The sequence below is a fragment of the Peromyscus leucopus genome, chromosome 16_21 (assembly GCF_004664715.2).
Source record: "Peromyscus leucopus breed LL Stock chromosome 16_21, UCI_PerLeu_2.1, whole genome shotgun sequence".
Taxonomy (NCBI): domain Eukaryota; kingdom Metazoa; phylum Chordata; class Mammalia; order Rodentia; family Cricetidae; genus Peromyscus; species Peromyscus leucopus.
This window is the reverse complement of record NC_051084.1, coordinates 79,811,147-79,838,215: the sequence shown is the minus strand read 5'-3', so window position 1 is coordinate 79,838,215 and position 27,069 is coordinate 79,811,147. Positions and strand designations below refer to the sequence as shown.

General features: G+C 43.2%; 1 protein-coding gene across 1 annotated transcript; it reads right to left on the bottom strand.

Annotated features, from left to right (window-relative positions):
• Tnfsf13b (TNF superfamily member 13b) lies at positions 1–27,069 on the bottom strand (the record flags this gene model as incomplete). The annotated part of the gene is made up of 6 exons (XM_028872319.2): positions 1–2,046; positions 5,655–5,805; positions 5,909–6,021; positions 14,798–14,854; positions 26,547–26,631; positions 26,725–27,069. Coding segments are annotated over 6 exons (864 nt in total), but the record flags the coding sequence as incomplete, so codon positions are not given.

Sequence of the window (27,069 nt, the reverse complement as noted above, 5' to 3'; positions counted from 1 at the left end):
TAAAAACCAAAAAAAAAAAAAAAAAAAAACAAAAACAAAAACATATGAAACAGCGTTCAACATTACTGGCCACTAGGGAAATGCAAATAAAAATCACAGTGAGGTCCCATTTCACCCCAGTCAAAAAAGATGAATGAAAACAAGTCTTGGTGGTCAGGGGAACTCACCACTGATAGGATGTAAACTAGTCTAGAGACTATGGAAATCAGTGTGCAGGTTACAGAGAAAACTCAAAATGGGTGTCTTATGACACATACACCAGGCTTGGGAGTTTCCCTAAAACACCCCTATTCAAATCCAGTATTTTTGCTGAACTGTATTCTCTCAGAAATAATGGTGATATGTTGACATGAGAAGATCCCTTGGAGATGTGTAAACGATCCACGCTTTACAATTACTGCCCTGACATGTTATTTTACAGGGCCCAGAATGCTCTCACCTGATTTTCTCAAAGTTACAGTTGAACAGAGAAGCATCAAAGGTGGGTGTTGGCAGACAGGCTCACTCGGGCGCCGGGGCAGAAGGCACAGTGGTTTTCTCTGGCAGCCGACCTTAGCAGTGGCGCTCTGGAATTCCCTAGCCATTCCTCTGGGTCAATGCTCTTCCCTACCTACCACTGCTGCCTCTTAATTATTGTCTTATGAAACAAAATAAACTTCCAAGTCCATCTCACTTGAACCCCAAAGCAAAAGACACAGAAAACAGAGAGCTGAACAACATGAGATTCGTGACACAGATTTAAATGACTGCTTTCCTGTGTTGTGACGGTGCCATCTTTACACTATCGTAAGGTAAACGGGGAAATGTCTCTTCCTCCATTTCCTCTTGAATGGAGGAAAGCATCTAGTGGGGTCAGCTAGTAACACAGAAGACATGATGCACAGGAAACAGACGCCGTGGAATATGCATGGGCAGCAGTGTCCTCGTGGTCATCAAGGGGAGCATGTATGTGCCTTGCGTTGACACCATATGCTATGACCTCTGCTTAAACCTCAACTACTGTAGAGCAAATAAGGCGGGCGCTTCCTGCGGGGCTGAACTGCCTGACCGGCAGCCGCGGCAGCAGGCGGCGGAACTGGACAGGAACGAAATGTATTCCCCTGCTACAGATGCTCAAAGTGGGGTTTGTGTGAGTGCGACTACAGTTTCGAATTAGTGGTTTCTGTACACACGTCAGATGTGTCTGCAGTAACATCGTATAAAGCAACTGGAAGTTATTACAAAATACACATGTGATCCGAAATGAGGGAATCCTTTCCTCCCATGAAAAAGACTTTGATGTCAGAAACAATTGCACATTTGACCTGAACCAAGAAAACTCCAATAGTCGGGTCTTTTCTAATTATTGGATGCTTACACATTTTAAATTAAGTTTATTTTAAACTGACAAAAACTGAACTTCTATTAAGTATTTTCGTCTATAACTAGTTCAAGACTCCTAGATTAAAACAAAAACAAACAAAACTTTCCCTAGTGTTAACTGGAAAAGAGAAGAGTCTATTGAATGTGAAAAGAGAAGATAAATCCTGAGACTTTGCACGAATGTTTCAATGACCCACAGATACGGACCCTCTTCTCACCGCGAATTGCGAAAGCCCACCACTGAGGAAATCTCCCGGCCTTCTGAACCGTGTGTATCCAGAGGAGACCCGAGGGCATGGTGCGCATTGGCTTTGACTGCGGAGCACAGCCTGCCTCCCGGGTCCTGACTTTAAGAATGCGGGCTCCATTTCTCGTCATTCACACGACAGACTTTGATTGTGGTTGTCTGTCAAATTTCCTGGGTTGGCCCAGATTCGGTGAACCAAAATAAACAGCTCACAAGCAAAGGTCTGGTGGTGGCTTCCCCCTCTTTTGGTATTCCCAGTTGCTCACGTTCCCCTCGGAGGTACGGAGGAGAGGAGCAAAGGGGCCACACGATCCGGCGAGTAGGTCACAGCAGTTTCAGGGCCCCGAAGAAGGTGCCGTCTCCGTCCCGGGAAATCTGCGCGTTCTCTCGAGGGATGGCCAGCTGAATCTCGTCTCCTTCTTCCAATCTGGCGATACCTGAGGCAGGGGTGCCAAGAGTTTTCAGTTAGGGCACGTTAAAGGAAGCTATCACACAATGTCAACACAAGTGTTCACACTCACTCACAACAGCGGACCTCTCAATTGGTCATGACTCTGTTGGCTTTTAAATTAAATAAAATGAGGAGCTCAAGAGGAGAAACAACAGATTCCAGATGTGTGTCCACGGTGCGTAGACGGGGATTCCGGCGGCAAATGTCAGTGTCAGGTGGAGCCAACCTTGTTCTTTGAGAGACTATCATATCATCACGGGTGGGTGCTGCTTAATTTTGCTACTAAAGGAAACGTTTGCTAATATTATAAATATAACATATTATATTTAATATATGTTATATATTATATTTAATATCTAATATTAAAAATATAAAGTTACACACACACACACAAACACATATAATACCCTTTTGTAGCTTGAGAGAAGCCCAGCATTATGGTAGCCCCTTTTTATTAATTTGTACTAGTTATTATCAAGTGAGAATGCATGATACATATGGACACATGTCACATGTCACAGCGTGGGGAGTTGGTTTTCCCTCCCCACCTTTACACAGGTTCTGGGGTCAAACTCGGGTGTCCGTGCTCACATGGCGAGTGCCTTTACTCACTGAGGTGTTTCAGCAACTCCTGATTATAAATTTAAACCTGCCGCACACTGAATTAAAAAATCCAGCCCAGGCTACAGAGTGAGACTCTGTCTCAAAAAGCCAAAAGTAAATAAATATCTAAAAATAAAAGCCTTATTTAATATCAATCTATACTGTTTCACAGTTTTCCTCTGAGTCCAGGCTTCGGCTTCGGCCTCTTTCCAGTTTCTCCTCATAGCCTTCTGTACTTGGGATTTCTCCTCACAGCCCATGGTTCTCTTTATCATCAAAAGAAACAAAGTAGTAAACTCCTTAAAATGTTAGACATATCGGTTGGTGCCTAATTTATAACAATGTATTCTGTGACCTGGAAGTGTAAAACACTGCCCGGGAACCACATTCTGTCCGTCAGGTAACTGACACAGACAGACAGTGCTCCATGGACATGCTGTGCATGATGCCTGTGTGTGTTTTTTTTTTTTTTTTTTTTTTTTTTGGTTTTTCGAGACAGAGTTTCTCTGTGTAGCTTTGCGCCTTTCCTGGAGCTCACTTGGTAGCCCAGGCTGGCCTCGAACTCACAGAGATCCGCCTGGCTCTGCCTCCCGAGTGCTGGGATTAAAGGCGTGCGCCACCACCGCCCGGCTGCCTATGTGTTTTGAAACTGGCAAAGCATTAACGGATTAGTTACCTTATGAATTAAAGAAAAAGGTGTGAAAAGAGATCAGGACATGTGTGATGTAAAGATTTGTGGCTGCCCTGGATACTGAGCCTGGTGTAATACTGTGGCCAGGGCTGCGGCAGGCACTGCAAACCCTGGGAATGGTTCCTATTTCAAATCCCAACACTGAGTCGTTGGCTACTTTAGTTCCTCCAGGCTGTAGAAATCAGCTGTGACTGTTTTCCCTACGAGAAGCCTATTCAACTCACCAACAAAGCTATGGTTCATCTTAGTACATACAAACGTTCCTCAGTATGACCATGCTGGGTCTCTCAAGCTCACCACTTGAGGTTGGGCAGGTTAGCGTAGGACCAAAACACAAACTCAAAATTTAAGTAGTAAGCCTGAGACTTCTTGGAGCTGGTTTCCATGTCTAGCGCTGACCTACTGATACTGAGACATATCTTCACCATCAAAGGAGTTAGCCTTTGTAAAGTAAGGGACCCGGGGAGTCTGTCAGAATCCACCCACAAGAAGGAACTGTGAGGAAGCCAAGTGATTTGGAGTCTTTGGGAAGTTATTGGCTGAGGCATTCTATAGCAAATGTCAGCAACAGAGTGGAGGTTTTTCCATTGATAAATATTTTGCAATATCAAAATGCTGGTCAGCACTGGGTACAGAGGCAGACTCCTTTATGAAAATGAGGGACTTCCAACATGACAGACTTCCTCCTGGCCACTGAAGTCATTAGGGGCTAGGGTGGCATGGCCTGTGTGATGGGGTTGTGTTCTCTTCTGCATCCAGCTGATTTATTGGGCGTGTGTTTGTAAAGGCCTTTGAAATACTTCAGAGGTATTTCACAATCCTGGGTTTCACATTGCTGTTGGCTGTAACCGTCTGAGACTGAAGACATTCTTTGGGTTCTGAATAGATTTGTCAAGAGCAGCAGAGAGGGATACAAGTATGTAAGGGGCAAGAGCTGATTAATTTGAAACAACGAGAGGAAAATGTTGGCAATTCCGGTGTGGACAGGCTGGGACTATAGTCTGCCTTCGCCCGTGCCTCTGTGTCCCTGAGCTCAAGGCAAAGCTGCTGCTGCTGCTGCAGTTTTGAGTTCACAACGAGCCATGGGCACAAGGCCACCTGTTTAACTGTGAGAACAAACTCTGCAATATGCCCCTTCCTTGCAGGAGGGACTGACTGGGGTCGTTGCTCCGCCACACGCCCACACTGTGGGGCCGGGCGTGCCCGTGCCGTAGCTTGAGACTGAGGCACTTAGGGGCGGTTGTGTCACCTCCGTGGCTCGGATTCTCCCTGAGATGAGGTTACAGGAGTACGGAAGCCTGGGTGGCCCATGGTGAAGCAGCCAGAGGACTGAACGGAAAAGGAAAGCCCAGAGGGTCCTCAGGTTTTTATATCTGACAGTGAGGAGGCATCGTTCCTGTCGCTGATTTAAAAAGGATGGAAGGAAAGCTGCCTTAGAACCCTCCCCTCATGAACTCTCTGCAGCTGTGGTTACCTGCACAAGACCGGAACAAGACCTGGACCCTCAGCTTTGCTTCCCGGAGAATAGGGAGGGGCTCGTGAAGCCACACCTCCCTCTGAGAGACTACTGACAGTTAATGGCTTCTGGGGAAGGAGTGCCATTTTCTTCAGGGGTTTAACTACTAAAAAGTTGCCCAGGCTCCAGCAAATAACCTCCCTCCCATGCTCTCGAAGCCACCACAATTAAGCTCAGTGGGGCTAACACAGGAAAAGACAGGAAAGCAGGAGGGAGCTTGTTCAGAAGAAGAAGGGAAACCACAGAAGTGTAACAGCAGTAAGGACTAACAGTCACTATGTCCATGCATGACTTCGTCACAGAAGAGAAGAAAAATAAGAATTGTTCCAATGTCAAGCTCTGTGACACTCATTCTTAATTTTTTAAAACTCATTTATCTCATTTAATTATTTTCATGTTGTACTGGTATTTTTTCCTGTGTGGACATATGTGCACTATGCATGTACAATGCCCAAGAAGACCAGAAGAGGGTGTCAGGTCCCCTAGGACTGGAGTTCCAGGCAGTTGTGAGCTGCCATGTGGGTGCTGGGAATCAAGCCTCTGGAAAAGCAGCAAGTGTTCTCTGCTGAGCTGTCTCTTCAGCCCCAATTTTTATAAAAAATGGTTTGACCGTTAGTAATGATACTGGTTTTCTCAATGGACACCAACTATGGCAAAATAAACAGCACAGTCCACAGCGGAAGGTCTTTCCATGAAGATCACAAAGCACCACTTTTGGGGGATCCAATTCCCTAGCACACAGTCTACATTATTCTGCTAAGCGAGTCTGAGGCGAGCTACATACCAGCCGAGTAGCAGGAGTTGTTGGGCAGCGTTCTCGGCATATTCTGAATACATCGGAACAGGGTCACCAGGCTCAGCTCGTCTCCAAAGACGTGCACTTTCTTCCGCTGGATGAGATGTCCCATGGCAAAGATGGTATCTGTGTACAGAACCTGAGAAACAAGCCAGGGTGTCGTCAGATGTGCGAGACCATGGAAGCACTGGGCCAGGAGGGTGGAGGGTGGTAGGGGGGTAAGGGTGGGGCGCTGACACTACCTGGCTGTAGATGAAGAAGTAACCCGTTTGCTTCACCACTATTTTGTTCTCTTTTTCCTCCAGGGCGCTTCCTCTTTTAAAGCTGAGAAGCCATGGAACAAACGTGTAAGATCCTGCAGTAGAGAGAAGTACCCGTAAGGGAGTCAACCGAGAAAAAGCAGTTTTCCCTTTTTACTAAATTTGAAATAGCACACCATACATTCTACAAAATGGAAGAAGAAGAAGAAGACGAAGAAGAAGAAGAAGAAGAAGAAGAAGAAGAAGAAGAAGAAGAAGAAGAAGAAGAAGAAGAAGAAGAAGAAAAGGGACTGTTCTCCACTGGGCTAGCTGCCGTTACACATTTTAGCATGGGCGACCTCAGATGGAGACACCTAACAGACCTCGCTCCACAGGAATGCCCGGGTTTTCTTTCCTTGTTTTGTATATTGGCTATTTCCTTATAAAGGTTGGTTTGGGCGGGGAGGGCCGAAAGAAAGAATGAACTTTCCTGGCACTTCACACGGAGAGTGTCTTCTTCCACCTCCTGAGCGATCGGGTGAAGAACTTAGCAATGTGTCTAGAGGAACTAAGTCTACCCCAAGCTGGCAGCAGAACACAACCAGGAAGTACAGACAGCGACTGAGACGGACCCTGCGGTGGGAAGTGCTCAGAACCAGTGGACCAAGAGGAGGACATGAACGCTGAAGGGGGTTCTGTTCAGTGCCATGGAATCTCCTCCTCCTCCTCTGTGTGACACAGAGACGGTGTGCTCAGAGCTGTACCGAGGGTAGACAGGAAGGGCAGACAGAGCAGAAGGCAAGGGGACCAAGCCACTGGGCCAGGGTGGAGCAGGGTGCTTCCTAGATCTCACACCCAGGAAGAGAGTATGAGCACACATTTCCTAGGAAAAGGGTACTCATGTAGGAGTGTGCACAGCTGCATTGTGCACACACCAGCATTAGGCTGAACCTCAAAGCAAGACGATGAGAAGAGCTATAAATTAAATGAAGGGGAGCCACTGGCAGAAGATCGGGGCCACGGCACAGTGAGGACAGAATAGTAAGCAATGCTGTGATGTGAGTCTAAACATGCCGGGACATTCAGGTACAATGGGAAACAGTGATTCAGCCTTAACCATCACCTCTGTCAGCAAAAAATGAAGGGGGACCTGTCAAAGGCCAATCAAACGAGTCCCAAAGTGACACTGTATTCACCTCTATATCACTGCGTCTGTCTCACAGGTTCATCCCCACTGTGGCAAAGGACAGGGTACCCCCTTCTTTTCTACAGCCACATGGTACCCATCGCTTCATGCCCCACATCCCCATCACCCATTCCTCTGTTGATGGACAGCCAGTTGATTTCTTGGCTGCTGTGACAGGTACTGCAACGAACTCGGGAGAACCGGCATCTCCTTAGCAGATTGATTTAGTTTTATCTATAAACCTAGAAGTGGGTTTGCTAACTCATACTCCACATTTTTCTCTACAATGGCTGCACTAATTAAAGGCGTTAAAAGACATCAGCAATAAAACAAGGCAGATGCCACTGTGAATTGAGGTCATAGTGAGTGAAAATCATTAAGTCAGCTCCTCAAGTAAGCATTGCCATAGACAGATGGGGCTGGGGGAAGATGCTGGGGTGGCTGGGAGAAGAAGATGCTGGGGCAGCTGGGGAGGGAGGTGGCGGTGCCGGAGAGGAGCAGACAGGTACAGAAGCATCATGGTCCTCTTTCTCTTCAGCCTGTCTCTCTTGTATGCACTCACTCCCTGGAGTCACCTCCATTGCGTGTGCTTCCAAGAGTGGTGTGCCCCTGAGGTGGCGCAGGACTGATCACCACACTTTTCTTCTCAAGAGACAATTTCAAGGATTCTCTTAAATGAAAATCCCTCCATGATAATCAAGATAACAGACTCAAAGAAACAGAGGTCACATCCGTTGCAAATAGTAAAGGCAAGCCTTCTTTTCTCTTTGTATGCGACATAATCCTAGTGAAAAGTCTGTAATGAATCAGTTTTTATTTTCTTTAATAAAAGTACCCAAAGTGTTTTAAAACACCGAGTACTGAAGAACCTGAGGAAGAAATAATGTAAAGGTTGTTACTAGATGGGCATGGTGGTGTACACCTCTTAGTTCTCACATTGAGAGTTCAAGGCCAGTCTGGTCTACCATAGCAAGTTCCAGGATAGTCGGGGCTACATAGAGAGACCCTGCCTCAAACAAATACACAAACAAACAAAAGCTGACTATGTTGAAGTTGGTTACTTTCATGGATTATTTAAAATTCCAGGTTAAACCAGGCGGTGGTGGCACACGCCTTTAATCCCAGCACTCGGGAGGCAGAGACAGGCGGATCTCTGTGAGTTTGAGGCCAGCCTGGGCACAAAAACAACACAGAAAAACCCTGTCTAGAAAAAAACAAAAATAAAATAAAATAAATTCCAGGTTATAGCCCACCACTGTAGGAAAGTCAGAATGGCAACAACTTGACAACTAGTCCATTATATCCACACTCAAGAAAAGAGAACAGTATTGCATGCATGGTTTTTGCTTCCCTGATTGGATGTTTAAATTGCTTCATTCTTATTAGTTCAAAACCCCTTGTCAAGGGAATGACGCTGCCCACATAGAGCTGTGTCTTTCCACATCATGTAGACAACACCTCACTGAGACTCTCTTCCCAAGGGGTTCTAGGTGTGCCAAGGTGACGATTGAAGCTAATCATCCCTCGCCTCTTGCTGATCTTTGGGCTCTGTGCCAGCAGGAGATGATGGTAAAGGCCAATTGGTTAGGGTGAGAGGGATGCTTAAGCTCAAAGCCAGTTTGTGAAGATCAGGGGGAATGGCCTCATTTTACTTCAGGCTTCCAGTGTTTATGACAAATAACTATGAAGACTAGGACTACAGAAAGGGAAGCATTTGCCAGGCTGACCGCAAAGAGAGCACAACAGACTTCATCAATATGGTGTGTGTGTATAGATGTATAGATAGATGGATACATGGATGGATGGATGGATGGATGGATGGATGGATGGATGGATGGATGAATGGGTGGGTAGATGGATGAATGGGTGGGTAGATGGGTAGATGGGTGGATGAATGGGTGGGCAGATTGGTGGCTGGGTGGCTGGGTGGATTGATGGATGGTAGATGGTTGGATGGGTGGAAGGGTGGATGGGTGGGTGGTGGGTGGATGAGTGGATAGGTGGGGGAGGTGGATGGGTAGATGGGTGTGTTGGTGGGTGGGTAGATGGTTAGATAGGATGATGGATGGGTAATAGGTAGATGGGTAGATTGATGGATGGGTGGATGAGTGGGTGGGTAGATGGGTGGATGGTTGGATGGGTGGGTGGATGGGTGGGTGGGTGAATGGGTAGATGGATGCATGGATGGGTAGGTGGGTGGGTGGATGGATAGATGGTTGGATAGGTTGATGGATGGATAGATGGGTAGATGAGTCGATGGGTAGATGGTTGGATGAAAAGATAGATGGGTGAAAAGCAACTGAACAACTAAACGACTATTCTGACAATATCACAATAAACCACAGAAAACTCTGGGGTGGGTGGGGCATCTTGTTTCCAGAATCAACACATTATGATTTCCAAACTGCCTAATTTTCAAGAATAGGTCAAAAGACATACAAATATATAAGGAAATCATGAACCAACCACAGGACAGAATAGACCTTAACCGAAACCATCCCTGGAAAAGGCCAGACACGGAACTATTAAACATGTTTATGCAACTGAAGGGAACCAGGATGGTGACATATAAACAAAGAGATACTTCCAATAACTTCCTCAAATTCTTCTAAAAAAAAAGAATAGTTACTAACTCATGATGTGAAACCAGAATCACCCTGGTACCAAAGCCAGAAACCACAATGAACTCCATATCAAACATTAATCACGAGGGTAAGTGCAACACTCCTTGGCATGATGCTAAGATCATGGGCAGGACTCTTATTACTGCTGCCCAACACTGCACTGGAATTCTAGCTCAAGCAGCTAGGAGACAAAGGAATAGAAGAAAAGGCATCCAATTGGAAGGAGTAAAGTAGAACCAGTTATAGTCACACAAAACAGTGATCTATAGAACAGCTATCAAACCCAGCAGAGCTAATAAATTAATTTAACTAAGTTGCATCACACAGAGTCAGATCCCCAAAGTCACTTTCATTTCAACCAAGAAGGGAAAAGGTGGAATTGAAGAATACAATTCCATCTTTAACATCATCTGTTATGCACTGAGTTAATGTCTTCCCCAGACCCATATATCCTATGTCCTATGTTCATATGTCCATATGTCCTATGTCCCCGTGAAGCTGTTGGGAGGGAGGCAGAGACTTCAGGAGTTTTTAAGGTCACAGAGGCTCAGTCCTCATGAATGGTACTGGTGTGAGTTACTCTTGGCTCTATTATCCATTGTGCAAGGTCACAATAAAAGGGAAATGGAGGGGGCTGGAGAGATGGCTCAGAAGTTAAGAGCACTGCTTGTCCTTCCAAAGGTCCCGAGTTCAATTCCCAGAAACCACATGGTGGCTCACAAGCATCTGTAATGAGATCTGGTGCCCTCTTCTGGCCGGCAGGAATACATGCAGACAGAACACTATATACATAATAAATAAATAAATCTTAAACAAAAAAAAAGGGAAATGAAGGAGGAGTGGATCTGGGGAGAAGGGAGGTGATGGTGTTGGGGGACTGGGAGGAGTGGAGGGAGGGGAAACTTCAATTGGGATATAATGTATGAGAGAAGAAATAAGAAAGGAAGAAAGAAAGGAAGGAAGGAAGGAAGGAAGGAAGGAAGGAAGGAAGGAAGGAAGGAAGAAAGAAAGAAAGAAAGAAAGAAAGAAAGAAAGAAAGAAAGAAAGAAAGAAAGAAAGAAAGAAAGAAAGAAAGAAAGAAAGAAGGAAAGAAGGAAAGAAAGAAGACAAACACCGTGAAACACAGATATATGTTTAACAGATCTCCTGGCAACTAGCTTTGGTCTTTTCTAGCCCTCAATATTGGGAGAAAACAACTCACTGTTTAAACAATCCAGTCTATGGTAATTTACTATATCTACTTAAACTAATACCGAATTCAAATAAATAAAATGCCTAAAAATAAATTCACTCAATATACTACTGTATATATGATAAAAGTTATAAAATATTGCTAAACACAGGAGACATAGCTAGAGACATAACTAAGAAGATGCCTCATGTCCACGGAGTCTAACTTGGGTGTCATTACCATGGCAATATTACTTGATGCTACCTAGAGATTCAGTACAGCTTCTCTACAAACACAAGGGTTTTTTTTTTCTCTCTCTCTCTCTTAGTGGAAAAGACAACCTGACGTTCATTTATTATTGACAAGGATTGTTGAGTCTCCGAAACAGTCTTTAAAATGACACACAATATCGAAGAGTTAACTCTCGAAACTTTAAAATTTACAAGAAGCTACAGTAGGCAAAATACTGCCGTGTTCTGTCATAAATGTAGGCCTGTTAACCAACAGAATATTGAGTGCAAAATAAAGTCTTGATTCTAGTCCCAACTGGATCTTTTACAAGTGTCCAAGCCTGTGCGATCCTCTCCAACAAAGGGTGTTAGAATAACTGAGTATCTACGTATTATGGGTGGTGCTGTGCCACTGTCCACAACATACACAAAACTGATAAAAATAACCCAGTGACTTCAGTGCAGATACACATGACTTGAATATAAAAATATGCGATCATTAGGAGAAAGCAAAGATGTCAACTGTGCTGCTGAGTTTGTTGACATATTCATCAACATTAACACCCAAAGCATAAGAAACAACAGAAGAAAAATCAATAAAGGAACTGGATTTCATCAAATTGAATACTTCTGACCAACGTGGTAACACAATGGCTATAATCCTAGCACTCAGGAGCCATCTCAGACTTCATGAGTAGGCACTGTCTCCATAAAACAAAAGGATAAAAACCAGACAATCCTCAAAGTAAGGGAAAATATTTGCAAATCAAGCACCTTTGTCAGGGTTTGTCATCTACAATATAGTTTCATATCTCAACAGAAAAAAGAAAAATAACTCAATTAAAAAGTGTACAGTGGTCAAGGTTTTGAATAGACATTTTCCCAAAAAAGGATACTAAAATATTCGGTAAGAATTTGGAGTGATGCTTAAGATCATAACTCAAAGGGGAAATGTAAATCAGCACTATGATGAGGTCCTTCTCAGGAAAGCAACAACAATAAATTAACAACGTTTTGGTTAGTCCCCTTCTATCCACTCATCCCCCACTTCTGTGTTTAAAACACAGCCTTGCGGCTCTCAGGAAAAACCTGTAGAATGTGTTAACATATGACTCTTTGCACCAACCCAAAAGTCAGTTATCAACAGACAATTCTCCCCTCTTTGCCACCATCTGATACTTGCACTGATGCATTTGAAAAATGCTTTGACCTGTGACTTTCTTCTGCTCTGTAGCTATTGGAACGTTTTTTCAGGGCAGCTTGGATCTGTGCTCCTGGTCCACCATCACTCATACTTGGACTAAGAATAAATGTGAATTCCTTTTGAGGTGTTTTAGATCAGCAGAACATAGTCATCACTGACGGTGAGCATATCGAATGCAAATCATCCCTCTCTTTGGGCTCTCCAGCATGAACGAGACTTCACCTAAGAAGACCCCAGATGATACACTAAGCAATGAGGTAAAAATATGTTATCTGTTTGGGAAAGACTTGCTTGCCCCTTGTAAGGGGCAGTGGTTCGTGGCATGCAAACTTTCTTCACGTGGGTCTGCCTGACTCCTCACTAAAATGCCAGTGCATGCTACAGTTAGATACTGTTCTCATGTGTTTGTTCCTGTTCTCAGATGGCCAGCCAAGATCAGCCCATGCAGGCAAAAGGCCAGGAAGTTCTGGCAGTAGCCCAGGCCTGCATAACCGTGTCCATGGCATAAATGGGCAATGTTTCATGTGGATTTTTTTTCCCTTTGACAAATGTGTACAGCAAATCTTTCCCAAGCATTGTTTTAAATGTTGTCTTTAGTTCTGAAGCTCTTCTGGCTTGAGTTCTAGTCTTAGGGAATGGGTGGATGATTTCTAAATTCTACAAACATGAAACAGAAAGCTATAAACAATCACAGCTTCTCGGATAGTCTTGTATTTGTTTGGCATTTAACACTATTAAGATTGAGTAGAGAAGTATAAACGCACAATAACCCCAAGACTCACCGCAGAGGCCAACCTGCACTCATCTGCCCTGATTTCTTTCTCCTTTCCTGGTCATCAAGTGTGGTCTCAAACTCCACCTGTGGGCCAAGGACTCAGAAATCCCCAAGCCCTAGCTGGCTCTCTCCTCCTACTTCCAAGTTGTCCTCTTACATTCTTTACCTATTAATTTGTGGGGGTTTCCTCTTTTTTCTTTTCTCCCCATTAGTAGTAAAACATCATCAAAATAAAACACACGTTTATTTCCTTCAGTACAGACATTCCAATATTCTCAGGGACTCAGTCATTGTATGTTCTTAGTCAGTGTATGTAAAATGAATAACTCAACAGATGAGTGAACGGTGTGGTGCAGAGAGTGAGATTTTCTTCACCTGTAGGAGGGATGAAAGTATTACATTCACAGGAAAATGGGTGGGACTGGAGGTCATTGTATTAAGTAAAAGACAGACCATAAAGACAAATATGGCATGATTCTGGTGTGCATGTGTGGCATGTATGTGCAGTCATGTGTGCATATGTGTGTGTGTGTTTGTGTGTGTGTGGTGTGTGCACATGTTCACTTGCATGTGTGTGTGCATGCATGTCGAATGTATGGGACTACAAAGGAGGAGGAGGTCTTTGGGAAGGGAGAGGAGAACCAGTAGAGGCAAACAAGGCAAGAAGACTGGGGGAGGGGGGGCTGATCAAGCAGGACTGGGAGGGTGGGGAAGGCAGTGGGGGGGTAGCAAAGCACGGTGACACACACGTGTGAAAGTCACTGCAGATTGATCTCTTCACGCCCTAATGACAAGTTAACAGCAGATAAAACATGCAGGCCAGACGCAGCATTCCTTTCTTGAACGCTTTTGCCCACTGATTATCTTGCCTTCTCAAAAGCTGCAACATATCCATGTTCCCCAAATATTTGACTTTTTAGGGCGCTGCTGCATGCAAGCGTGGCCTGCTCGCATGACCATGAGAAACCGGACTAAATTAGGGAGAGAAAAGCTTTTGCTGGAGCAGGGCATCAGGTTCAGTGATGTGATAAAGAGCCTTGTGTGTCCCTCAAATACTGGAAGGAGCAGCAAGCTGCCTCCAAGGCGTTTATCAACAGAGCCCTGCGTCACAGACCTTCCTCTGGCTCAAAACTGTGGGTGGTGCCATTTGGGAAATGGGGTGAAAAGTGGATTCTTGTGTTTGGCCACTATTAAAGAAAATACATTTTTTTTTCTTCCTGAAATTAAAACTATCAAAATTTCAAGGAAGCAAAAATCAAATTGAAAGCATTCCACTCTTAAGAGTAAATAATCCATCATCAAGTACTCGCTGGACATTAAAAAGAGATAAAAATTACAGCTTTGGGGACATGGCCGCCTTGTTCCCATCTCAGATCTCCAGCCAAGGATCACAGGCTGACTCATGAAGATGGTCGCCTGTCCTCGCAGAAGCCAACACTTCCCCGAACAATAAAAGCAAAACTCAATTTGCTCCGATTATCTAAAATGTAATATTAGTGTCTCTGAGGCCGTGTGTTTACTGTGTTATTACACTAGTCTGTGTGCTCCTTCCGTAGTCATTTTGAAAAGGCTCCTTTGATAGGAAGTCTGGAGGGTGGCCGATGGGAGCTGTAGTTGAAACCCTACGTTAGACTGGAAACTTACAAGCACAAGCCACACTGGACCGAGTCCTAAGCAGACACAGAGTGGTGCTGCGCATTACCTTTTCGGATCGTCGGTGTGTCACTGTCCGCAATCAGCTGCAGACAGTCTTGAGTGACTGAAAAGCAAAAACACAGCGTTTTAGTTATTGGCAGAAACAAGGCAATGCAGGAGACAGAGGACACAAGCCTGCCTCCCCAGAAGCACCGACAGTGTCTCCCTGTGTGCAGAGTGGCGCCTTCAAGTGTCTTTGTGAGATCTGCCCACTTGCTGGAATCTAAATACCCCGAGTTCCTGACACCCAAGGAGAGCCTTCTGTGTTTGGGGAACGCAGTGAGCAGCCGTCTGTAACATTCAGTCTGAGTTCTTTTGAAATATTTCTAAGGCAGATGTATTCATTTTGGTGTTTTCTTATTATTATATTTTTATTATTTAAAACAATTTCTAAATTTAATTATTTTTTATCATATTCTTCTCCTCCTCCAACTCCTTCCAGATCTTCTGTCCCTTCCTACCCACCGAATTTTAATTTTTCTCAAAAAGGCAAAACATACACAAACCCAATACAACAACAGAATCTCTCAAAAACAAAAAACAACAACAACACCCAAACAGAAAACAACAACAAAAACAAATAAACAAACAAAACCTTTAACCAAATAAAATAACACACAAGAAACTGTGGAGTCCATTACATGTTGGCCGACTGCTCCTGAACTTGAGGCCTGCCCTGGAGTGGTTGATGAACCGCAGGTCACTCCATTGTAGAAAACTGGTCTTCCCTCTCCCAACAGGTACAAATGACAGCTCAGTTGTTACCCTTTGCCTTGGTGGCTAGGTTTTTTTTCATTCATTTTTAAAAAAATATAACAAAATAAAATATAATAGGATAAAACAGAAACTATCTAATTGAAGTTGTACAGGACAAACCAATAGAAGGAAAAGAGACCAAGCGAAGGCACAAGAAGAGTCAGAGACCCACTTGTTCGCACACTCACAAGTCCCTGAAACATGAAACTGGATGTCATCACATACATGATGAGGACCTGGCGCCCGTTCTTTGTTTTTTACATCTTCCGTACACTTGTAAAGTTAGGTTTATAAGGACTTCTAAGATAACTTTCATTAAAAAATCTAACATTAAATAAAGACTAGCTACCAAAAATATGACTTTCGCCGTGACTGGAAATGAAAACACTCGTCGGAATCTCCCGAGAGGTTGAAGCAGTAAACGAAAACCTAAGGCTGGCTGTGCTTTCCATCCTTCGATACCGACAAGAACTCTAAAACTCAGGTACCGGAAGGCTGGCCTCAGAGAGTGTAGACTGCTTGTTCAGGGCCTCCGGGATGCCAGGGATGGGGCCAGAGTTTAAATTCTGTCTATTTCCCTCTACAGCCAAAGTCAAGGTTTTTTGACAGAATATTTTGGATGGAAGAGAAAAATTAAAAACCACCTTAAAAATACGATGTAAGAGTTCTGTGAGGCTGCGCACACGTCGGTGAGACCTCCTGGAATCACCAGGTCCAACCACACGTGTGCAAGGAACAAAGGACAGCTGTGAGATAATGGAAATGGAGCCAGACAAGTGCAGGGCCTTTCTGCTGACGTGTAAACAAAACAAAACAAAACAAAACAAAACAACCGAGAAGGAAGCAGTAAATGCCTGTGCAAGTGCAATTCCTAAATCAAAGCATGAATTTAAAAAATAAAAAATAGGGTGATCTCTATGCATTGTAGTTTAGTCAAGGCTGCATAATGAGACCCCCCTTCTTAAAAAAACCTAATAATAAAGCTTTTTATTCATATACATTCATTGTACAAAATGATGACTTCCATAAAGTATTTTTCATATATATATATATATATATATATATATATATATATATACACTCTGACAACATTCACTCCTCATTACCCTCTCCTGTCCCCTTATGAGCCAATCTCCTCTTCTCTATTAGTCTCCCTTCTACTTACGTGCATATGCTTGTCTGTATGTGTGTGTTTAAATTCCAGGTTCCACATATAAGAGAAAATATGACATTCATCTTTGAGGGGGTCTGGCTTATTTTTCTCAGCATGATGATCTCGATTTCTGTCAATTTCCTGCATATGACATAATTTTGCACTTTATGGCTGAATAAAACTCCACTGTACATGTCTGATTTTTAAGAGATAGCTTCGAGTTTCACTATATATGAGGTCTTTAGTCCGAGTGAAGCAATACTTGATTCCCATCTTCTTGATGAAGACTCTGGTCACATTAAGAACTGGTCATGGTATGGGATGCTTGCTACCTCTCAGTGTTGAATTGAAAATGTTCTTACATTTGAAACTTGAAACAACAATGAACTAAGTGCAATTATATAAAAAAGTACATTAAGAAATCCTTGCTGGGCGGTGGTGGCACACGCCTTTAAGCCCAGCACTTGGGAGGCAGAGGAAGGCAGATCTCTGTGAGTTCAAGGACAGCCTGGGCTACAGAGTGAGTTCCAGGAAAGGCACCAAAACTACACAGAGAAACCCTGTCTCGAAAGAAAAAAAAAGAAAGAAAAGAAAGAAAAGAAGCCCTCCCTTGGCAATTAAAGGTGGAAATATAACATTAAAAACTACATTTTCTTTATAACCATGAAGCTTTGTAACTTTTTTTTTTTTTCAAGACAGGGTTTTCAAGACAGGGTTTCTCTGGGTAGCCTCGTCTGTCCTGTAACTCACTCTGTAGTCCAGGCTGGCTTTGAACTTACAGAGATCCTTCTGTTTCTGTCTCCCGAGTACAGATGAAAGGCCAGCACCACCCGTCACTAATGTCTTTTTTATGTTCTTGGACGACTCTGATTATAGCAGAGACAGCAAACCTGCTGGAAGGCACCAAGGCTTGGAAACAAGCATCCACACCCTTGAATTGCTGCAGAGAATTGTTTGTTTTAGTCTTCTTCCTATCCTTGAGATGAAGCCATCAGGCCTGAACCAGGGGGAAAATGGGATTAACCAGGTTCACTGCAGTGGCGCAGCTCTTCACTGGAAAGATGGAGAAGCTCGATGGCCGGTTGAGTAGGTGGGAAGAAGGGAAGACAGGAAGAACAGTGTCTACCGCCCTTGAGACCAAACTACAGAGAACCCCGGCAAGTTATACAAAACTGTGGAGCTTGTTCCTAGCTTTCCCAGAAGGTGTTCTCGGGGAGGCGCTGTACACAAGGGGCCACAGCTGGTTACCTGGTGGCACATGTGCCAAGTGAGTGTGCACAGCTTTCACTCTTACCTCATGCCGGGAAAGGGAGGGTGTTACACAAAGGCAAAGGCAAATGGCCAAATTTCTAGTCTTTCCATTGCTGTTGTGGTGTGTGTGTGTGTGTGTGTGTGTGTGTGCGCGCGCGCGCGCGTGCGTGCTCGTTCACACATGACAATTAAATGAAGGAATGCTGATGAAATCTTAGCATTTACACCCTGTACAGAGCAACTACAGAGTAGTACCACTGTCAGGAGTGTGAACACTGTTGATCTTCATAGAATCCAGTCATATTGAAAAAAAAGTATCACGTTACATGAAAAATCTAACCCTTTTGGAAGAAAATATCAATTGAAGAAAAAATTATTTCAACAATTGTCCTTGGAGAAGAAAATAGGTTCCGTGAGAACCTCTCAGCTACTTTCACCCAAGTGTGGTGCTTCGTCAGAGGCGCTTGGTCTAGAGAAAGTCTTTGGACTTTGAATATATTTTTCTCTTTTAAGAAATTTGAAATCTATCATTAAATTTTTTTCCAATTCTTTTATAAGAGTCCTTCTATACAGCTCTTATTTTATAATATCTATAGTTGTTCAACAAAAGACTTGCTGCACAGTGAACCAAACTCAGACAACTGTAGTGTTTCCCAATAGTGTAGATATCTAGCATTTTAAAGATACACAGTCTAGTGAAAGAAACAGATATTGATAACAACTGTGAAATTCATTGATAGTGTTTACTATTTCATGGATGTAAAAAATACCTTTCCCTTTCACACAACTGAAATTACGTAAGATGTTTAGCATAGGTTCCTTCTCAGCTAAGCTGAAACTATTACTCACTAAAGCCTTTGTGAGCCCACAAGATATCTCTCACTGTATACATCTAGAAATCATGCCATAATAATATATAAAACCATGATGACTGATCTGACAAAGGTCACATTATAGATCTCAAGGATCTTTACTCATAATATGTCTAAAAAGAAAAAGATCTCATTAGTGAAGAAAATAGTTTACAAAATGAAATTCCCAAGGGATGAACACAATGCCATCACTTAGTATTGTGGAAGGAACGCCAGCACTCTCCAACTCAAGACTCTTAAATGTTATTCGTGTGGAAAGCTTGTCTCCATGTTTAAAACCTTGCCATATAACATCCTTATACTTCTTAGTCGAGAGAATCTGAAACAAGAAGGAAGCCGCTACAATGTGCCATTGCTTTCTACATTAGAATCAAACCCCTTCCAGCTGAATCTGGTTGGCTGCATATCACTACAGCAAAGCTAAGTCTAATAAACACAAAGCAAGTAATGTAATTGTGGATGGTTATGACACATAAAAAAGGTCACTTGTAGAGCTTTACTCCTATAACAAATTTTCCACAGTGTGTCCTGACAACGGCTTTGGCAATCACATGAAGCACAGGGGAAAGCCAGACTTGAAAAAAACACCGATGAGCACCCACATAACTCAGTGTTTACAAGATGGAGGGTGTGTGTGTTTCCATGCCTATAAACATGAACAGCTCAGAAAATTTTTCTGTGTCTTATTTCTTTCTCATCCCTATAACCTGGAATATTGAGTGCATTTTTACAAATCTATACAATCCTCAAACCCAACAGAACTATTCTTGTCCATGGTCGGGACAATTACAGAAGCTGTCTATTCCTGTTTGTGAAGTAAAAGTCTATATTTGAAAATAATTACTGATTCCTCAAATAACTAACTAGTCCTGTTATTTTTGTTATTGCCAAGGAGACAGACATCACATGGTATGAGACAGAATCACAGCACACTGTCAATTGTGGAGCTCAAACAGCTTCTGTAATTGAAAAAAGCAGAACATATAACCAACATACCATAGTTCTATCCTTACTTAACATATATTCTGTGGTGTTATCAAAATCAAATTATATTGAAATTTACAGGTGCTTTGTAGTAAACATAAGGAAGTCATTTGATTGCTAATTTATTATTTTAAACTCTGGGCTAACTTTGTTCAGTTCCTCCAACTGACTCTGGGCTTCCCTTGACCATCTAAAATGTGTTAGCTCTCCTGGGAATATTACAAATAATAATACAAAGAAATCTAGTGCAGCATGCTACACAGAAGTCTATACATTCCTGCTTATTGTACAGCTGTTCATAACAGCTAGCTGTGGAATTCAGCCTACGTGTCCATCCAAAAATGAACATTAAAAAATGTGGTATGTGTATACAATGAAGTTTTATTCAGGCATAAGACAGATTATGTCATTTTAGGGAAAATGGATGGGCCGTAGATCATTAAGTGAAATATGACAGAATCAGGAAGTTACGGATGAGTGTTTGCTCACACTTTTGATGTGGCATGATATATACAACACACATCTATGACATTTTAACACAGAGTCACACAAACACATGTAACACAAAAGGAGGGATTATTTGGAAAGAGGAAAGACCCCACATAGTGCTGTGTGACAAGACTTTTCCTGGGGACACGCAGCACACATGCCTACTCACCCCAGACAGAGAACTCGTGACAAACCAAAGTATGAATTCCATCGAAGTCCAACTTGGTGAACCAGGGTTTTTATTGGGGTCACATAGAGGAGCAGAAATGACTCACAGACAGCTGCATCCCCAAAGCCTACCCCAGCATGGGTGCCAGCTCACAAAGCTGGGAACCTGGAGCACGCTGCACAGTCTGCAGGCAGCTCAGCATGTTAGAGTGTCTTTTCCAAGTGACTCAGTTGGTCCAAACCTCTTCCAGGCAGCTGCCCTTGCCTGAGCGTCTTCTTTGAGGCTCAGCTTCCTTCTGACTGAGAGGGACTCTGAGTTTTGGTTGCTTACTCTAGCAGGGAGCTGTTTACTGAATTTGGTCTGTCCCAGGGACTTCCTGAAGTTATTTGCAATGTTTACCTTCCTGTTTAAGTAGCTTCTGCAGGATGGAATGTTCCAATCTCAGAGGAAACTATTACACAGCACAGAAAGGATGGTAAGGGGGACAGGGGAAGGTGTGTATTGGGTTGAAGTATATTATATACTGTATGAAGCCATTGTAGTGAAACCTGTCACGTTAGTTAATATATATTAATTCTTAATTTCAAAAGAAAACCATGTTTTTGCCTAATAAGGGAAAAGTTCCTTGCAGAGTTTCATGGGGAACACACTCTGCCATGTGGGTTCCTCTCTTTATTCTAGAGTGACTAAACAGTGGCATACACACAATTGGTTATCCACCTGTTTGGACAGGAATTGAGCTCATTAGAAACAGCTGTGTCCTTCGGAAGACACCACCACTGGGATGAACTTGGACCTGCCCAAAGGAGCTCTTGGAAGCAGGAGCTGACCTAGAAAAACAACAACTAAACATAGAGACAAATGTCACCAGCTGCCCGTGGGGGCCACTGTTGTCGCTGTGACCAATACCCTGACAAAGAGCGATGCCGGGGAGCAGAGAGCTGATTCGGCTTACCGTCCCATGTCACATGCCATCATTTGGAGGAAATCCAGGTGGGAACCCAAGCAACTGCACACACCCACAGTCAAGAGCAGAGAGGGGACACACATGGCCTGGACCGCTTGCTCATGGTGTGAACTTGCTCCATTCTCCCACAGTTCAGGGCCTCCTGCCCAGGGGATGGCGCCGCTCAGAGTGGACTGGGTGTTCCTGACAGCCAGGACACTCTCCCATAGAGATTCCCAGGGGCCGACCCAACCTAGATAACTCCTCAAAGGTCTCTCTCCTCAGGTGATGCCAGGTCGTGTCAATTTGACTGTCACAACCAGCCCACACGTCAGTCATCTAGAGTTATTAATACAAACAACACATCGTTTGAAATTATGAGATCATTTTGAAAGCAATTATTCGCGTCTGAAAAGTACAAAAGCTAAAACCGTGAAGAGATATTGATTGTTCAAGAAGAGGTAGGGAGCCTGCCTCAGCATCCTGCAGAGTTCCGATAACTCAGAAAGCTGTCTTACCGACTCTTTCACCATACTGACCATTTTCCAGCATTATAATAACAAATTACATGTACGATCCATTCATTTTCTCTGTATACTTCCCCACGATGCATGACTCTGGAGAACAGACTCAATGCTGCACTTGGCCGAGCTGACCGCCTTGGCTTCCTACCTCTTATTTCCCAAAACTTCAAGCTCAACCCGAACAGGGTTCAGAGTTTTGGTTATCAGCTCAGTATTTTCAATTTTAAAGACATTTTTGGAAATTGAACAGATTCCAGCTCTTGCAACACATACCCACATAGCGGGGGATGAAGGAGCCTTACCATTGAAGCAGAGGAGAGGAGGGAAAAAAAAAAAAAACATTGAAGAGAAGACTGGGTCAAAGATCACCTCGCAGCAGCCAGCTGTTCTAGGAAGGAGCCTGCCCTTGCCTGGTAGGAGGCTCAAGTCCACCTAAGAGGCGAAGTGCTACACTGCATCCTCCTCACCCATGGTGCGGCCTGTAGGTCACAGCTGTGCCAGGAAGGCTCAGCCGACCCTGGACATTCCCAACTTGGCAGACATCCCAACTTTCCTTTCCTTGAATTGGATTATGGAGATCAAGAAAGGCCACTCAAAAAGAGTATTGGCATTTTTATTTTTAATAGCTAAAACCTTTATCCAAGAAAATCCTCATGTTAGGTGAGGCTTTTCTTGGATAAGGAAATATTAGGTGTTAAGTTTGTGTGTGTTATCCCTCAAATTTCTAAATTTTAAGGTTATTAAATGCAGTACAGCATTCTGGATGGACCCTGAACTCCCAAGTCGCATCGGCTGTTGAGTCCCTGGATGAGTATTAGCCTGGGTTTCTTCCTGTGGCCTGCTGCCACATAATTACGGGAAGCTGGGTAGAGGTATTCCCCAAGTCTCTGAAGGATCTTTGTGAACCTACACAATTCAAAACCAGTTCCAAACTGAGAAGTCTATATAAAAATGAAGTAGATTGGCCCAAGTTATCCAATATCTGTTTGGAGATGCGGCTGTGAATCTTGAACCACAGTGGTCCTTGCACTCTTGTGGTCTTTGGACCCTGTGGTTCTTGCATGCTGGCTCATGTCTCTGCACTGTTCATCTTTCCACTGCCTTCCTTCTACCGTTAAAGCAGGTTTGTTAAAGGGCATCCACAAAACGATCAACACAATTACTTTTTAAAGAATTTTGTCTTTCTAGAATCTAAAACAGATACCTCTACACCAGGGATTGAACCTGGGGTGCTGTGCATGCCAGGAGGAAGCTGTACCACTGAGCTACCTCCTCTGTCCTCTGTATTTCCTTGATTTGAGGCCAGGTTCACTAAACTGCTGCAGGCTGGGACTGAACTCACTCTGCAGCCCCAGCAAGCCTGGAATTTGTGATCCTCCTTCCTTGGCTCCATGCAACAGGCCCTGTTGACCAAGTGTTTTGTTTGGCAGCAAGTTATTTGAAAGAATTCATCTTCTGTAGGCTCTAAAGATGCTTTTATTTGAATTGTGGAATGAATAAAATCATAGCTGGTGAGGGCTCAAAGCCCAGGCCAATGTGATGCCATGTATAAGGAAACTGGATTATGTAATATTTTCAAATCATATTGTTTAAGTTTTTTTTAATTAAGATTATATCCAAACACATTTAAGGGATAAAAAGTGAATTGTTGACGAGAGCAAACTATTTGGCAATTTTTTATTCCTGGATTTCCCCACATTTCTGTTTATTATACTGTAATAAAAAGTGACCTTATAAAATACATTAAGATTAATAAAATGTAATTTGAGATTCAAAATAACTGAAAAAACAAAATTCTTGCCAAAATACTAAGTTTTAAGATTAAGAAAATGTAATATTTGTCCCTGGAGGACTCGGAGGACTGATGAGCAGCCTGAAGGTCAGGGCTCCCCTCTCCTCCCTTCTCCTTTGTTGTGATATCAGATATCACAACCTAGCTCAGGAACAGACACAGCAGGTCACACAGAAGAGCCTTGATGGACACTTGGAAAACGAAAGGAACACCCCAAGGATATTAAGTCCCAGAGAAAACAATCAGAACAAGAATGTGTAACAAAAATTTGCAAAAATACATAGAATTTCCTCAATTAAAAAAAAGAGAGAGAGAGAGGGAGGGAGAGACTCTATCAAACACCAACTGAAAATCCTTGTGTTTCAGATAACTTTCATGTGTGTGTAGGTAATCATTCTGGTAACTGATAACAAAATAAAATTTCCCTATTCAAAAGGATAATACATAAAACAACAGTCAATATTTTAATTGGCAGGGAACACAAACATTTCTCTTCCCTGAGAATCAATGTCTGCAACCTTCCATCTTGGGTTTATGAATGTAAGAAAAATATATGTGAATAAAATATGGAATATATATCATATATTAACAATATATTGTTCTCTAAATTGTATACATTATTAATTGCCCTCTAATTGCATCAATCTGAAATATTTGGATGCATAAAATTACAAATCTATAAAATATGCAAATGACAGGATTTTTAAAAATATAGCATTACAGAACCCTAATCTCTCTCTCTCTCTCCCGCCTCCCCTTCTTTTTTTTTTTTCCTTGTTAGCCTGGAACTCTATAGATCAGGCTGGTCTTGAACTCACAAAGATCTACCTGCCTCTTCCTCCTAAGTGCTGGGATTAAAACATACAACATAATTCTCTGCTATTCCCTCATTGAGTCTATGTCCTCTTTAGAACCGGTGAAGTTGTGGTTTATTTTCAAAACCCATCTTCAGAAGCCAGGATGGGTAGCAGAGAGGACTAAGACTGTGGCATCCTGACCAACTATGCATTGATGTCCATTAAAATGTGAAACTACTTAATCCATCCAAAACACGCAGGCAAGACAATAAGCTGGTGCAAAGCGATCTCACATAAATTCAGTCAGGTATAAAGAGCTCCACGTGGCAGGTTCACCAGCACAAGAGTTATGGAGAACGGTTGCAAACTTTTGTCTGAGACAACGGTCTGGAGGGGAAATAAAGAAAGGAGGAAATAGGGACAGCGTGAGAGGATTTACCACAACAAAAGGCAAAAGGTTTAATGAGTTCGCAGCAAGGGACACGGAGTCATGACAAAAACCACTCACTCCTCAGGCAGCCAGGGGCAAGGGTACTTGGACTTGGTAAACCAGAGGAAACAAAAATCGTGTTAATACACATGCAACATTTCTGTACAGGTTTGAAGGAAAAACAAGATTCAGTGAAAGTATTTACATCAATGTCAAAACTGTAAAAAAATTAGGATAATCAATCAATAACAATTAGCAAAGATGAAACTGAAAATAAAGAAGATAAAATAAAAAGTATAAACAAGTGGAAAATATCTATACTTAGTAAACAGAGTCCACATTCAAAATAAATTTGAGAAGCTATTTGAAGGTATAAAAGTATCAAAATGAAGGCTTAAAGATGAAATGCTGGCGAGCATGTAGAAAGCTGTCGCTCCAAAGATTTCACAATAAGGAACTTGAATAATGAATGTATGATTCTCTCGAATGCATAATTCAACAGAAACAAGAGATACACAAAAATTATGCATCTTGTATCACAGTAATAATTAAAATTATTTTAAAAATGAATAGTAAATAAGACTAGGGAATTACAAAGAAATTGGTGAGATACTTATTGTAAAATAAACAAAATATAGCAAGGTATACATCCAGTTACTGTTTGTACCATAGTACATGAATTGCTACTATATGCACTGTGGTTATGTGCTATTATTACATACACCATGATATATGGGATATTACATGCTCTATAATTATGAGCTGTTATCCTATGCCTTGTGTTTTATGTACCCTTATTACATGCACCAAGGCATTTGAGCTATTATTAGATACACTAGAGTACATAAGCTGTAATTATTTCAGCAAAAAATGAAGGAGGTAGCTCACATTACATACAGTAAATTTCAAATTTGTGGAAGATTTTTGGCACTGCAATGAATGTAATATTTTCATACTCTTTGGCATGTTACTTAGCAATTTAGTAATTCTTTTTTTGTTTATATGACTTTAAGTTATTTTTAACTCCAGCTATCAGGACAAATGCTTTCACATGAATTAAAAGTAGACAACAGCAAGGATGTGTTAAACTGTGTTGCTAACAAACATGTATTGCTGCTGTTCCCTCACGAAGCAATGAGAATGGACCATTTTAGTAAACTCCCAACTCTGCAAAATAGTAGGGAGTGGACGGAGAATCACCAGTCACTAGAGCGATTACGTGGAAATTATACTGCGTATAGAAAGGTGTGCATTGAAGAGTCTTTGCTGTCTCTGTGTGTCCTGCGCACCCTCGGGACCGGCTTCTTGACTGAGATGCAGGTGTACACGTCACTCTGAAGTGACAGGAAGAGCCAGTTCCGCTGCTGAGCACACTATCCCTGCACCCGTGTCTTCCGTCATCTCCCACACGCGGCACAGACGTCCCGCTGTGCACATACCCTTTTCATTGGAGGACGGGGCACGCCATGCAGCCTACATTTGCTGCCAGCATCTGCATTTGCTCTAAAACCACACAAAGTGCTTGCTCCACCGTGGCGGCGGCTGCAGGTGCGCACAACCCCAGCTCCTAATCGCTGTGCCCCCGGGCCATACCTGTTTCCTCCGGAGCCTGGAAAGAGCGTCTGTTCCTGGGGCCGATGCTGGAGTTGTGGGCTCGCGGAGCTGCCGGTGCCAGGAGCTGAGAAGAGAGACACCCACCCCGTTATTGGACGTGCAGCCGGGCAGCAGCACGCCTGGGGCTCCCTGGTGGGCAGAGGAGGGGTGAACTCACTTTGGCTGCTTCGGTGGCCCCTGGAGCCCCCGGGGCGGCTGGTGCTTGTGCACCCCGGTAGCCCTGCAGCTCCATGCGCAGGCTCATCAGGTCGGCTTGCAGAGCGGCAAACCGGTATAAGGACACCACCGTGAGGCCGCTGGACAGCAGGGCCAGCAGGAGGGTAACAGCCAGCAGCCTCCCATCCCTGCAGATCGCGACCCAGGCACACTCCTTCTGCGGAGTGATGGGAACACGCCCCACTTTCATTTCTTCTCCTTTCTCAGGGCAAAAAGAAAGGCGCGGTGGCTGGGTCTCTGCACTTTGAAGGTCTGGGCCTTTGGAGTAAGTGACCACAGGGGTGGG